Here is a 14,820-nt window from a genome sequence, read left to right as displayed (position 1 = left end):
AAATTTTATCCACTTTGCAAAAGTGACAGACAGACAGAACTGGCGTATTATTATATAGACTAGTCGATAAAACCCGTGGAAAAATCCACTTAGACAGAATAACAGTAAAAAAGAACCATTATTTAAATTTTGATGACGTCAGCAATGATCTGTCAACAACAAAATATTTTTTCATGGAAATTTGTTTTCACGTTGCCTCTATTGTGTAGAGCGTAAACTGCTGATCAAGACAACGTATATGATCATGTGGTTTTAATAAGCAATTAATGAGATATAAAGGTTTAAAATGTTTCCTGACGGCAGCAATGGCCTGTCAAAACCCCAAAAAATTTTTTAAGAAATTTGTATACCTGTTGCTTCATCGTATAGATCTTGAAACAATGATCAAGGAAATATAAAGGATCATGTACTTTTGAGAAACGGTTGCAGGGATATTAGGGTTTGAAGATTTTTGATGACGTCATCAACTTGTCCATCCCGAAACAGATTTTGGGACCCAGGTTTGAAAAACTTACCCAAATTGGTCCCAGGTGGTCCCTAGTTACCCACGCGGTGAAAAATTATTGACGTCACCACTTCGTTTCCAAGTTATTTGGCCTCAAAGTTTTAAGTGCACTGTAATGGCTTCACTTATGTTAATATACTTTCCTTTGACGTTAATATTGTTTACCGTTAAAGTTTGATAAATTACAGAACCGTTTTATGCATGTATATGTATTTTATATTTTATCCACTTTGCAAAAGTCACAGACAGAAGCTCCGTATTGTTATATAGATCAAACAACATCTTTTACTTAAGATAACCTAGAATATTTTACGTACTATAGTAGTAACAGCTTTTATAACCTTCGTTTAAACTTCTCTGAACTAAAGAAATATCTGTCATAACCAACAACAATATTTTTTATACTACCAACTTCGAACGATAAAGTTTGTTATCATGAGATGGCGCCAAATTTGAATAAATATACAGACCGGAAACCTTCGATAACAAATCGAACGTGCAATATGGTGGCTTCATCTTTCTTCCTTGGTTTTTTACTTTTTTTATCTTTACTCGCTATTTTATTCGCAAGATAAGTAGTACAAAATAATAAAAATATGTTCTTTACGTGTTGTTCTACATTTTTGCCATATTAATCTTCAACTTTTTCTTATTAAATCACTTTGTGTACATTGACCCCGTGACCATAACAATAAAGAGAGAAATACAGTAGACGTCCGTTAATTCGAATGCCACTTAATTCGAACTTTCCTTTATTTCGAACAAATTACCAAGTCCCTTGAGTTTGGTTTAATAAAGTCTTTTGTTTTGAGCTGCTTAATTCGAACTCGGCTAATTCAAACATTTCGCTAATTCGAACAATTTTTTAGTCCCAGGGCTACATTATGCTCCTTAATTCGAACTTTTGTGTATCAATAAATAAAATCTTATGGGAAAATAAAAAAAACGTTTTCATTTTTATTGCATCAATGGTGGCAAAAATTCTTTCAATTTATCAATTAAATTTGAATTTCCAATAAAATGAAGTTTACAAGGAATTTGGAGGCCTTGCCCATCACCTAGGTTCACTCTTTTACTTTTGCGCAAACAAAAAAGCAAACAATGTTTAAAGATTTTTATAAAAAGTTGTAATAATGTTATATTAGCATAAAACCTACTAAAACCTACTATATTAAAATTCTTGTTTTTTCTGAACTTCCGATAATCCGAACATTCGTTAATTCGAACAAATAATTTTGCCCCTTGCGTGTTCGAATTAACGGACGGCTACTGTATATCCCATTGTTTTTTAATTTTTAAAAATACTCAATTATAAATAATTCAGCACTCACAAAAGTGTAAACAAAATAATGTATGGTTTATAGTTATAGTTTATGGAGCAGGCGAGCAAGCCAATCAGTCTGGTCTTTAAAATCAACACTTATCATAAACTTTTATTCAGCGGCCGTGCCGCAGCGCAGTTCGCCTCTCCTTTAAATGTAGCGTTGGAGCCCTGACATGTCATAGATGGCTAACAATCTCAAATTAACATACTACATTGGCTGTTAAAATTGCCTATTGTTTCTTTAAGGAAGATCTCCTTGCGGATGAAAGTCTGTTTTGTTCTTATATACTCTGGATATTTTAATATGCTGTTTTTGTTTCAGTTGTAAACAAAATGGGAAACTTCCTTCTGAAAGGATTCCAAAGACTATTTGGTGGTCCAGAAGTTCGTATATTAATGGTTGGCTTAGACAATGCTGGCAAAACTACGATTCTTTATAAATTCCGCCTCAACGAAACTGTCTCCACTGTTCCTACAATAGGTTTCAATGTGGAGACGGTCAAATATAAAAACATTTCCTTCACTGTGTGGGATATTGGAGGTCAGGTATGTTTGATTTGCAGGGTAATTGCACAATTAACACTAACACATTTCGCCAAACATTTGAGGGTACTTAACTCGCGAAAATAAACTTCCGCCCAATTCCTTGGAAAAGTAATTTTTGTGAGTGGATAAAATGTTTGCAACTACTTTCGCGGTTTTCATCAGATCGCAAAAATATTTTTTTTAGAATGAAGAAACCGCGACAATTAATTTCTACGAATATTACCTTATAGGATATCAACGAATCACTTTATTAACAACTTAGAAAATTAACGCGCAGAAAATTAACGCGGTTTGTCGAAAATATGCATTTCTGGAGCATAAAATTAACGCGGTTTTTCGAAAATACGCGGTTTTCCCCAAAAATACGTTTTCTTTGCATGAAATTAACACATTGTCATGGTGAAGTTTCAGAAAAAATCAAGTATTTTGTTCAGTTTCTTCTATTTCTCTTTATATAAAAGGATTAAAATCAATCACTTCACCAATCCCGCCTTCTTTAACGGTCCCAAGTACCCCAGCTGCCTTCAAGCCATTTAGAATTGTTCACGCCCTTCATTTTTAAAATGATAATAGATCTTTGCCATCTCCTTGGTGTGGGTGTGGGGGGCTTGAGTATGGAAAATTTTAGGTCGACTTTTTTAGAGTCAATTTTTGAGCCTCTTCGTTATCGTGTGACTTTAATTTTTTCTACACTTTTTAACTTTAATGTTTCACTTAATTAACGCCGTTCGGGGAAAACCGCGTTAATTTGACGATTCCTTAATTTCCTGTAATAAGGTATAAATAGCTACTAATGAATATTTTCCCCATAGGACAAGATTCGTAACTTGTGGCGCGTGTATTTAAAAGGTTCGACAGGCTTAATATTTGTCGTTGACAGCTCAGATAAACAACGTATGAACGAAGCCAAAATCGAGTTACACAAACTCCTCGAAGAAGAAGATCTCACTAACGCTCACGTCTTAGTGTTTGCAAATAAGCAAGATGTAATCGGGGCCTTAAATGTGAACGATGTAAAGCATGCTTTAGGACTAGTTGATATAACGTCTCACAATTGGTTTATTCAACCAACCGTAGCGACGAAGGGAGACGGACTGTACCAAGGACTTGATTGGTTAGCCACTCAGATTAACAACAATCAATTTTTTAATAGAAAAATGTTTTAGAATTACTCTGTTTATAATTGGAGGATGTTTGACCAGGCTTCTTTCTTAACTGTTTATCTTGGTGTAATTTATTTTTCAATTATTGCAGACCAATCGTATACAAGAAATAAATCTACCGACAATTTTTTAGCTGTCTTGTAAACAACACCTTTTAATGTGACTAAGCGATCGTGTATTTTTATGTACATTTATATTCATTTTCTTATTTAGCAATTCTCGGTTTACACTTAAGCTGTGGGGGATAGCTGGCCAATCAGTATTAGTTATGCGCTTTTAATTTCGTTTGCATCGGTTTATTTCTGACATCTTTGTACGGCACAATTTTTGCGTTGTTTCGTTTATTTATTTGTTTTTTCCAACTTAGGTAATTTTCTGGAACGCAGTGTACAAATAAGTGGTGTTGTGAGTTTCCCTGGAATAAAGAAATAACGCCATTAAGGATGGGTGTAAGACGGGCGGATAGAGAGGCGGATTTAATAGATTGTTCATTTTTTTGAAAAATAGCGTTTGATTTTTATGACAGTAACACCATCTTTCCAGAAAACTTTGTTTTCCTTCCTGATATGGTTTACTGCTTAATAATTTATGGTGTCATCCAAACTGTTTTCTATTTGCCATGTTATTTTAACAGCAGATATTTATAACTGATACGCATATTGTAACAGAAGATAACGTATAGTTCATTTTTATAATTTATGTCATGATTTAAATGTCTTCAAATATGTTGTTAAAATGATTTTTTGCGGGTGGAACATTTGTATAAAATGAATATAATTATGTAAGAATATCTTTTTTTTATATTCTTCACCATGGTCACCAAAAATAATACTCACAAGACAGCGACTGTTGTCATGACGTTTTATAGGGTTTTGCTAGCCGCTAAAAGTTTGAGAGTTTTCTAATCTCGCGCAGGAATTAGTTTCCATTTTTCCAATTTTCTTTCGCGTGCAATTAAATTGAGAAGGTGCTCCACAGAGTAAATAATGTATCCTTACTATAGGAAGAATTTATTCTTGCCCGCAAAGCTCATTATATTTATCTCGAATTGCTCTGAGTGTTGTGCCCCAAATTGTAAAAATTGCCCCAATTTGTAATACCTGCCCCAATTTGTAATAAACTTTGCCTCAATTTGTAATGACTCAAAGCTGCCCCAACTTGTAATAACATGAAAAATACTATAATTACTTTACCGCAGTTTTAGCTATCCGAATTGCCAGGACAAACTATCTGTCAAGAATTTTTTATTAACGTAGCGCACGTGCTATCAAGGGTATAATAACGGAAAAAATGGTTGAAAGAAATGGTTCAAAAAAAAAAAAATATATATATATATATATACTAAAGTAAAAATGTTTGATCAATTTTCTTTTGACCATATGATACGCAAGATAGCGTACCATCCATACGTTGAGGCTTGCAACGCCAACGCGGCTTGATTCCATCTTATCAATCTACCTATTTTATTTTTGTGGCCGGTTAGGGTCGTTCGATAGAATTTGTTTTAAATGCAGTGAAATACACTGCATCTTCTACCACTGACACCAATCAAATGTTTCACTCTGACTGTCACTGAAGGTGATATTTGATTTTTAACCATCTCCAAATAAGTTTTTGGAACCTTTCGCAATCATCTTCCTCATCAACCAATCCATTTTCATCTAACACCTCTTCGCTACCATCTCCCACATTAACTAATCCATTTTCATCAAACACCTCTCCGGAACAGCTCTCAGGAAAAAAGATTAGACTAGACATCATTCATTCATTTTTTTAAAAAACACTGTTTTATAAAAACGAATGAAAAACGAAAAAAGTGTGCAATCAACCAAAAACACGTCCAAACAACTTTTTTATACAAATTGATGCTCGTAAACTAAGTGAATATCTTTGAAAACAAAAATTGTTCATATTATAATAAGAACAACTTTGGTTTTGAGCTGAAGGTCTTTCAACCTGTTTCATTTTATTTTTAATGCTATTCGTGTTTTATAAAAATTTATTCATTATAAATAATGATTTCATACCTTCCTATTGTCGTATAACAAAACATGTCCAATTTCATCTGCCGTGAATCTTCCCTTCGATCTTCAAAATTTCACAACATAGCTTTTTTAATCCTTGATCTATTTTTTACAGGCGTGTTAAATCTACCACTTGCAAGTTTGACAATCGCCGCGTATTCTTCGTCACCAAGCGGGTGTATATAATCTTTTTACGATAATGTTAAAGATATCAAGATAGGAAGGAATAAAAGTAACTTCATCGTTAATGTTGTTGTTTACGCCAATTTTTCTTTCTATTAATATCAGTCGGTGCAAAGATGAAAAGAATAAATTAAAGTTACACGGAAAAAATTGGATGTTTTTTTTGCGACTGGTCCTGTACCAGGGTTTCTTAACAATAAATAAAAGGCAAGTTTTTTTCCCTCCCGAAGTTTTACAATGGATTTTCTAAATAAATATTTTCGAGAAAGGAAATTATTACAAAATTGGGGCAAGGTGTCATTACAAATTGGGGCAGCTTTGTGTTATTACAAATTGGGGCAAGGTGTTATTACAAATTGAGGAAAGTATTACAAATTGAGGCAAGGTGTCATTACAAATTGGGGTAATTATTACGAATTGGGGGACAACACTGAGGACGAGAATGGGAAGAATTGAATTAAAAAAAAAAAGGCAAAAACGTTTCCCAAGAGAGGCGCTCAAAAATGATGTTTGTAACTGTTTTTTAATATGAATGCATTTCTAAAGATTTCCAAAGGGGGTGTAGTTGGGTGGCAATTACGTTCTTCATATCACTAATTAAATGGAAGTAAAGAACAATCTATCTTAGGGTGGCAACCCGATATGAAATGTTCAGATTTATTCCTTCTATCCATCTTTGTGCAGGATACATTAATACTACTTGATGGTTACAGCAACAAAAATACAAAACAAACTGACGTTTTCTGATCGGTTTCGGTGTCAATACCCATCTTCAAATTACAACAGAATTAAGCAATTAAAGATCGGACGCCGAATTTAGTTAAGTATTTCCATGGTGACAATTTGCTCCCGACAAGTCGATAATGACATGCTATACCATTAAGAGAGTTCTCCAGCGTCTTTGCGTGTGTGTGTGATGCTAGCTATCGTAACGCTGCACTTTCGGGCATCTTAGGATACGTAGACAGTTTATGTTTGTTAGAGGACGAATTGTTTGGTCAATTCATATGCACAGCTTTTCACGACTCAAGTATTAAGGCAGTTCAACTGCAATGGCTGCTCTTGCACAATTTTGTCCGCATCTTTGCGGGACCTGTTAAGAAGGGTTAGTTTTAATTTTTTTACATAAGCACGAAAACCTTTGGGTTTCCAACCCAAGTAAAATGCCTGATCCGCGGCTTGTTCTAGCAGCATGGTGGTGGCGTATTTAATTATGCGGATGCGCGAAAAATAGTATTTTAAATATATCTTTTGATATCTTATTTTAGTTAAAGAGAGAGGCGCTCATTTCTTCTGGCTACGTGTAAATATGTGTCTACAAAACCCAACCTCGCCCTCTAAAGGGCTAAACTGCTTAAGATATTTTGTGCTGATTTGTAGACCCCGTCGTTATAGTCGTTGCTTCCCAACAAGTACAAAGCTTACCTGAAAAAAATCTTGACGCCATCGCATGTACTTGTTTAAATACATTCAGCAGGTTTATCGATTCACCATGTAACCATTCATTTATTCATTCATTCATCCCATTGTTCATTCATTCATCCCATTATCGATTTTTTGTACATACGAATAATTAACATGTTATGTAATAACTCCCTAATCTCTTCTCCAAGCGACTTGATAAAATTTCAACTTCAGTTCTAGAGTATTCGTGGTATTTCCACACTGAAGTCAAAAAAAAAACTGGGACGAAGTTGTGTTTTATTTATCTTTGAATCTTTTAATTAATCCCCATCTTTTCCTCCATCATTTAATCACTCACCATATAAGCTTAACTTTATTCGACGTTACCTTATTTGGTTATCACATTTCCTTATAAAGTAAAACATTAAGTTATAATCCGTCTCCATATCACGGAATTAAAACATCTGTGAACCATTTTAAACAACGCATGCAGACCACCACAATTAGTTTGTGTCGCACATCAAGATTGATCTTCATTGGATTTTACCCAGTTCGAGTGAGCTAGGATTACCATTACTTTAGGAGAAAATATGGTAAGGACAATTTCCTTCTTTTAATGTGTGTATTATTTTCTTAGCAAATATATAAATATATATGTTGTTGAATAAGCAAGAGAACTTAGTTTCTTTCGGATTAAATGAAAATCAGCGATGTTTCATTACATCCGCTCAAACTCCTCCCCCTCTCCCCTCGCCACTGTACGCCACGCTGTATTGGTTTTAGTTGGACCATTCACTTTATAATCTAAATTTTATTTTAGGATTGCGGAAAATGTTCACAACCGATTCGTTTGTCCAAAGTTTCCCATAAGGGCGTGTTTTACCATAATGGCTGCTTCAGTTGCGACGGCTGCAAGCGTTCGTTGAAGGGAGTTCCTGAGGATGGTATCCACAAGTTGCAGAGTTGTTTTTATCACACTGAGTGTTATAAGCAACTTGAAGAAGATGTTAGTTGTTGTTTGTAATAATTTAAAGAAATTTAAAAGTAATCTAGTTGTTATTGCGCATGTCGATAACAGCATCGCCGTTTAGAGACAGAAAAGAGCTGGAAACAATTTGATTGTGCAGTCTAACACTCTCCGTGAATACGAAATACGATTTTGTCTAAATAAATAGGGACACTGTTTTGTGCTTAGTTTCTGAGAACACAATTTTAGAGCAATGTGCATGAATAATTTTTTAAAAACGAAAACATTTAGACATTTTTGTTTTTCTCTCATATTTAAAGGGCAACTGTTCAACTTTTCATACTGGGAAAAAGATTTGATGAATTTCCATATTTTAGATGTGTTCTAAGTGCGGAAAACTGATAACAGATGGAGGTCTGGAACATAATGGAAAATCATATCACGATGATTGTTTTGTTTGTTCAAAATGTAACCAATCATTATCAGGTAAATTTGCTAATTTCGCTATTTCAACACTTCATCTGTTTTTCTGGAGTTAAAAGATTATTTCGCTGAATTTTAAAGTAAAAATGCTAAGAGGAAAATACAACAACTTAAAACAGTTCTTTTAAAACAGCGAAATTGTGCACTCCGCCTGCGTTCATTTATCCTGAAATCACCCTCACCCACTGTGCTCTATTATCTAGGTAAACAATTCCACTTGGAAGACGGTGTATTTTACGACACGCAATGTTTCAGAAAACTCAACGCAATGGAGTGCGACCAATGCCACGACTTGATCGAAGGTGTCGACATCAAATACATCACATATAAGTTCATCCACCATAGATGTTTTTTCTGCACTGAGTGTCGCAAACAGTTATCAACAGCTGAAAAATTTCGAGACGTGAAGACAACTGTGAAAGGAGCTTTGATCTGTTTACCTTGTTCGCAAATTGATCCTTCCACGAACAGAAAAACATCTGTAACTAATTACATAAGAAAATTCTAATAAAAATATTGGCGCAACAATTCAGAGTTTAATTCGCTTTGTTGATCAACAGCGCTAAAAAGTTCTTCTTGTTACTTTTTAGTCAAGTTTCAGATACAATCTACAACGAATTCTTCTGGGACGAGGCTAAGACATAAAGGATCCCGAAATATGTTTATTTATCATTAAACATCTTCCCCATAAGAGTATAGTTAAACAAATGAATGAGATGCGAGACATCAAGGATTAACAACAAACCAAAACATAAAACATAATATTCATCTCAATGTATCCTAGGTAACAGTCAATCTTTAGATTAATTTGATGTTAAGAGACGCTTCACCGTTTGTATGAATAAACCAGGTTGCAATACAAAACACCACTAAACGTGTATCGCAGGCTGCAATCAATATTTTAATTAATTTAAAATCATTTTCGCCATCTGTGTTAGGAAGTTCTTTGCGGTTGGTAAGAAAGACGCTTAATCTTACATCGGATAATATTTTTACACACTTGATAACACAAATGTCGAGTTACCCGTATACGTCTGTCTGTCTGTCACGCAAAATGGTAGCTTAGCTGCGCAAGTAGCGAGACGCACGCAGTGCGGTATAAAAAGGACGGGCGAACCCGTGGATTTTTCCACGGGCTAACGACTAGTTTTACTAAATACTCATTCCGGCGCTTTTTCAAGCAAGAAGGCCGTTTTACGAACAATATTTTTCTTCATAAAGGAGGATGTTACTTTAAGAGACGCAAAATCAAACATTTACGGTAATGATATGAGCCAATTGGTAACTATAAAATCAAATTAGAAATACAATGAAATAAAAAGTAAGTTAAGTTTATAAATAAAGAATTACCGCCTACGTCATCAACCTTGACAAAGAGCCCCGGGGACGAGGATGCTACATCCTATCTAATCGAATTATTTTACGAAATGATTGCTACAAGCGAATCATTCGGAGTGTTCTCGTTGCAACCATTGTCAGTCAGAAAGGTCGCTATTGAAAATAAGAACTCCTAAAGTGATCAGAAAACCTTCATTTGATGTGCGCACTAGTAGCAATATAAATTTGGCTGAAGATAACGATTGTCGAGTTTGCTAGCTACAACCTAGTCATTTCGATCATGTTCGTAATATGCGAGTCATCATACAGTTTTTTAGCGACAACCGAGTGATTTCGAGCGTTTTTTTAATATGTAACTTGTTGTCGACTTTGTTAGCAACAACCGAATCATTCGAAGTTACAAGCAATTCGAACTGAGTTATGTTGCTGTAAAACGAATAAGCGCTCATCTATAGAAGATGACATTTCTAGATTATATCTCAAAAGTAACTCAGGTGAGTCTTTCCTGGAGTTTGTCGGCAAGATCTTTGTCTTGTTTAGTTCAGACACTGAAAAAAAGTTCCCCAACACATTAATCATCTGGCTTCTTTTTCAGTTCAGACTCAAAATATAAATTCACAAAGTCCTCATTCATCGGGTTCTCTCACCAGCGTAGGTAAGCTTCTACCACCGCATAACATAAAATAAATCTGCCGCCATGTTGCAGCTTGTTGCCTGAAAATAGAAAAAATTAACAATATTTTTTGTTGAAAAAATATTTTTTTTAACAAACGGGTTGCTGAAAGAAACATACAGTCATTCACCAACAGGCACTATTCCGCAACTTTATGGGATCAATTAGGTAGGTTTCTACCGAAATGAATTTCGTAATCTCGTTTCTATAATAGCTGTATTTGGTCTGTCGACCAAAATCGGTTTGTGCTAACCATGCACGAAACTGTGAATAACAAATGCGATATATTTTTAACAACATTGCTGCGATTTCTGCGGGCTAATGTGCCTTATTAAAATGGATATTAAAATGATTAATTCTTTAATCTTCGAAATGTTAGACTGTAGCTAGAAAAGAAACCTTTCTAATCCTGCATTGTTTTTAACAGCTAACGCATAAAGTGTTAATATATTTTCAGTGTTTAGGCCTCATGATACCATAAAATTTTCTTTCGGGTTTTAGCCAAGAGGTTTTCGTAAAAGTGGTTGTTATATAAGAAACTGTGTCAATGTGATGATATTTATACCTAGTCGTTAGCCTGTGAAAAATCTACGGGAATTTAACCGCCGCTAATTGTAGCTACCATTCTGGCTGACAGACGAAAGGTTGTGCATTTTATTTCATAGATACAGGCTATGTAAAAATATCTACCTTTCGGATTGAGTGAGGTCGGGTAGTAGCTCGTTTTTGTTATTCTGTGATTGATGTAAAATATCATTTTCAAGTTGGCGCTGTCTTTGGTTGAAATGATTCGTAAGCACGTCTGCCACCTGCAAAGAAATTATACCGTGCATGATCTAACGTATAGTCCCTGTACTAAACGTCCGTCTCCAATAAACGCCATCTAACATATTCAAAAATGTAATAAACGCCTGGTTTCTAGCGCCTGTCTCCAATATTTTTTTAATTAGACACGGGTGTTTATTAGACTTTTCCTTATTCAAGAGATTTACAGAGAATACAAGAAAAACATCTATAAATCTCAAAAATTATTATTAAAGGATACACGGTAGTCAAAGTAGGTACTTAAATGAGAATCTTTTTGATGTACCAAAACTCTGTATAAAACTATTCAATAAAATGAATAAATAAAAGTCAATAAAATTACTTATGGAAATCACGGAGCAAGACAATCATCGACAAAACCAACAATCTCGTTTTCAATAATCTTTAGGTTTTATTTGAGATAAAATATATCTATGAAAGTGTGCGAAGTCATGAAAAGCAACACGCATTGACGTTGTCTTCAGTTAGCCACAGAAGACAAATTGATCAACTTTTATCAAATTTTCAGTATAGTTGTTGAACAAGGTATAATACTTACGCCTTTTGTAACACAAGTTGGTCCAAGTGATGAAATAACAAAGGGTGTGTCGTCTATAAAAAAAATCGTATTGTTTAAATCAATTTTCGTGTCAGCGTACATTACAAATTCAAACAACTTTTAACACCGTAAACGAGAAAACATCAGAAAAACATCGACCTGCAAGTGTATCGTAGAAATAAAATCCAGTAAAACAATTTTAGCTAACCTTTCGAATACACTCTAAGAACACTTTCCGCTATATTCCGTGTATCGCTAACGTGAAGTAACATATCGTGAGTATTTGTACGAGTTAAGTCATTCAAAGAGATATCATTAAAACGTCTCTGCATGACCTTGTTGCGATTAGTGTTCACATTAAGCAAACTTATAAACTCCGCCATCGCGTCGTCTCTTTCCTGTGAAGGTGAAAGATCTTGCAGTGTTTTGTCTAGTTTTTCACACAGCTTTCGGTTAAGGCAATAAGTTTCTTTAAAAGTGGTTTCAAAAAAGGGGGTGCTCTTTTCTTCAACCGTGCTTGCTTTTAAATCTACTTCGCTACAAGTCACTACTTTTCCGCCATCTTGACTCTGCGCATTAGGTTTTTTCTGTCCACTATTTAACCTTTGCTCGTTTCGTTCTGCATTATACACTGAGTTCTTCTTTTTCGTTTTCTTCGTTTCATTTATAATTTTACCTGAAACGGGTCTAGTTGTTCTCAAAGATTTGTCATTGGTAACCGGCTGAACTTTTGAGGCAGACCGAGCCGGATTTGTCGAGTCTGTCTTCTTTTCTGATATTTTGAAGTCAGCAAACGATTATATGTAATAAGCAGCAAAACAACAAACAAACTCGTTAAACATCAACAAACAAAAGCAACACACAAACAATCAAACATACAGAAAATATACAAACAAAAAAATAAACAAATAAACCTTTGTCTTTCTGTTCATCATACAAAAACACTTTTTTCGCTTTCTTTATTAACTCATCCACTTCAGTAAGATCCACCCGTGGTTTAGCTGTACAAAAAATGTAATTGCTTTTACAGAGATCAATGAGAAGTGAACATACGCATCAACTCATCACCCTTGAGTGCGGATCTGATAAAAAATCGTTCATTCGTACAACAAACTACCATCCTTATTTAATTGGTCTACGGCGTTAGCCGGTAGAACTTTAAAATGGGTTACTTTTTCTGTCGCCGTTTTTACTATCGAGACTAGTGAAGCAAGGGAGGGTGACAGTCTAATGTAGCGGTACGTAAAATATTAGTTTTGGGGTGTTGATAACAGAACTACCCTGTTGAACGGTACAAAAGGTACAAAAACCTATTATTTTTCAAATAAATCATTTTGAATTATTATTTCATGTTCAGTTGGTTTCGCTACTTTTACCAAGCTGCAACGGTCGTATGTTATTTCTTTTGTGATCTGACATTTTATGAAGCTAGATTTGTATTTGGAGTTTGAACAGGCTAAAATTCTTTTCAAAAAACGCAATAAATCAAAAATAGTTGTTTTTATTGATTTTTACGTTTCATCTAGTTTTCAAAAATGCGGTGTTTACAAACTTGAACTCATTTTTTTAGTTAAAAATAACATAATAACGTAAGCATTTTTCTGCACAATTGGAGAAGTAAAAAAGTACTCTCCCATGGATGATTTGATATAAATCAGTAATACGCCGTAGAACTTCCGGCATATGGGAAAAGTGAGACCCGATACCCGATACCCTGAGACCGATGCTCGATACCCAAGATCCGATACCCAATACCCTGATATTTTTTTTTTTATCATTTTTTTTTATTCTTTATTTGAATATGAGCGATACGAACAATACGAACACATTTTGATATGTATTTTTCTTCGTTATACGGGAATATTTGTTGCACGTAATATGCAAATATGCTGCTGGCGCAACAATGGTTTTATATTGCCAGGAACTACAATGAAACTAACATCAAAAAAATTATTGTCTGCTTAAACATTTTTAAATTCATTAGAAAATGTTTATTTTTTCGATGTATGGTCGAAATAACTCCTTTTGGTTTTCGAAACCACGGTTAAATTTTGTATGACTAAAATTTTCCTCCACTACCAAAGCAAGTTGATACATTTTTGTGGGTGTAGTTGAGAAGGAACAAGACATAACCGTTATCTGTTGGCACAGGTGGTGCTGGTTTTATCCACTGTTGTTGAAGGTGAAATAGGTTGCGTTGATGATAGTAGTATTGAAGATGTTACTACTGTTTCAACTACTGTGAAGTAGTTGAAACATGGTCCCCCCAATCAAATTTTTTTGGAAATATATATGCTCACTCATTCGTTCATTCTATTGACGTTGTCAAAATCCAAAAAAAATGAGATATTTTCAATTTGGCCAAAATAACTTTATTTCAAAATATTTACTATTGTTATAAAATATAGAAAATACAAAAATATGTCAATTAATCATTTTAATCTATTGTCATCCGTTAAAAATTGAAAATTGATATAAAATTAAACTATGTAGTGTTATATATCATTTTTTTGCAAATTTTACAGGGATTACAAATATCTACTTAGTCTTTACTCTTAGTGAAAAAAAAAATTAAATCAAAACCTTTGATACTTTTTTAATTATAGTGATGTGCTCTAAAGGGAAACGTCGATGACAATGACGTCATAATATATTGACTTTACCTAAAAAGTTATTTTTGAATTATTTGAACAAAAAATAACAAAAAAATAAAAATTGATGTTGCAACTAATAAAACTGATTTCGTACTCTCTTTACGTCTAAGAGACTAAATTGGGGAGTTTTGATGACGTCACCTAAAAAATAACGTCATCATGAATTTTTTTTCTGAAATAAACTTTACTCATT

At 34.1% G+C, this 14,820-nt stretch overlaps 3 protein-coding genes across 4 annotated transcripts in view; 2 read left to right on the top strand and 1 right to left on the bottom strand.

Annotated features, from left to right (window-relative positions):
• Positions 1-1,843: 1,843 nt before the first annotated feature.
• Positions 1,844-4,328, top strand: LOC130649275 (ADP-ribosylation factor 2-like). The gene is made up of 2 exons (XM_057455528.1): positions 1,844-2,375; positions 3,188-4,328. Exons 1-2 carry the CDS (start codon positions 2,163-2,165, stop codon positions 3,539-3,541), a joined length of 567 nt encoding a protein of 188 aa, XP_057311511.1. The 5' UTR covers positions 1,844-2,162; the 3' UTR covers positions 3,542-4,328.
• Positions 4,329-7,315: 2,987 nt separating this feature from the next.
• Positions 7,316-9,139, top strand: LOC130649274 (four and a half LIM domains protein 3-like). The gene is made up of 4 exons (XM_057455527.1): positions 7,316-7,742; positions 7,970-8,155; positions 8,494-8,602; positions 8,803-9,139. The coding sequence occupies exons 1-4, from the start codon at positions 7,740-7,742 to the stop codon at positions 9,105-9,107; spliced, it is 603 nt and encodes a 200-aa protein (XP_057311510.1). The 5' UTR covers positions 7,316-7,739; the 3' UTR covers positions 9,108-9,139.
• A 708-nt stretch (positions 9,140-9,847) lies between these two features.
• Positions 9,848-14,820, bottom strand: part of LOC130649270 (uncharacterized) — a 74,307-nt gene continuing 69,334 nt past the window's right edge. Inside the window, exons 4-8 of one of the 2 annotated variants that reach the window (XM_057455521.1) lie at positions 12,888-12,974; positions 12,182-12,649; positions 11,974-12,026; positions 11,301-11,419; positions 9,848-10,651 (exon numbers count right to left, since the gene is read on the bottom strand). In XM_057455521.1, the coding sequence (XP_057311504.1) occupies positions 10,564-10,651; positions 11,301-11,419; positions 11,974-12,026; positions 12,182-12,649; positions 12,888-12,974 (815 nt within the window). In that variant the 3' untranslated portion in view covers positions 9,848-10,563. Of the gene's footprint in view, positions 10,652-11,300; positions 11,420-11,757; positions 11,847-11,973; positions 12,027-12,181; positions 12,650-12,887; positions 12,975-14,820 lie in introns of those variants that run through there. The other variant, XR_008983029.1, reaches the window with a different exon arrangement.

Source organism: Hydractinia symbiolongicarpus, chromosome 7, assembly GCF_029227915.1.
Source record: "Hydractinia symbiolongicarpus strain clone_291-10 chromosome 7, HSymV2.1, whole genome shotgun sequence".
NCBI classification, from domain to species: Eukaryota; Metazoa; Cnidaria; class Hydrozoa; order Anthoathecata; family Hydractiniidae; genus Hydractinia; species Hydractinia symbiolongicarpus.
This window is presented reverse-complemented; position numbering and strand designations above follow the sequence as displayed.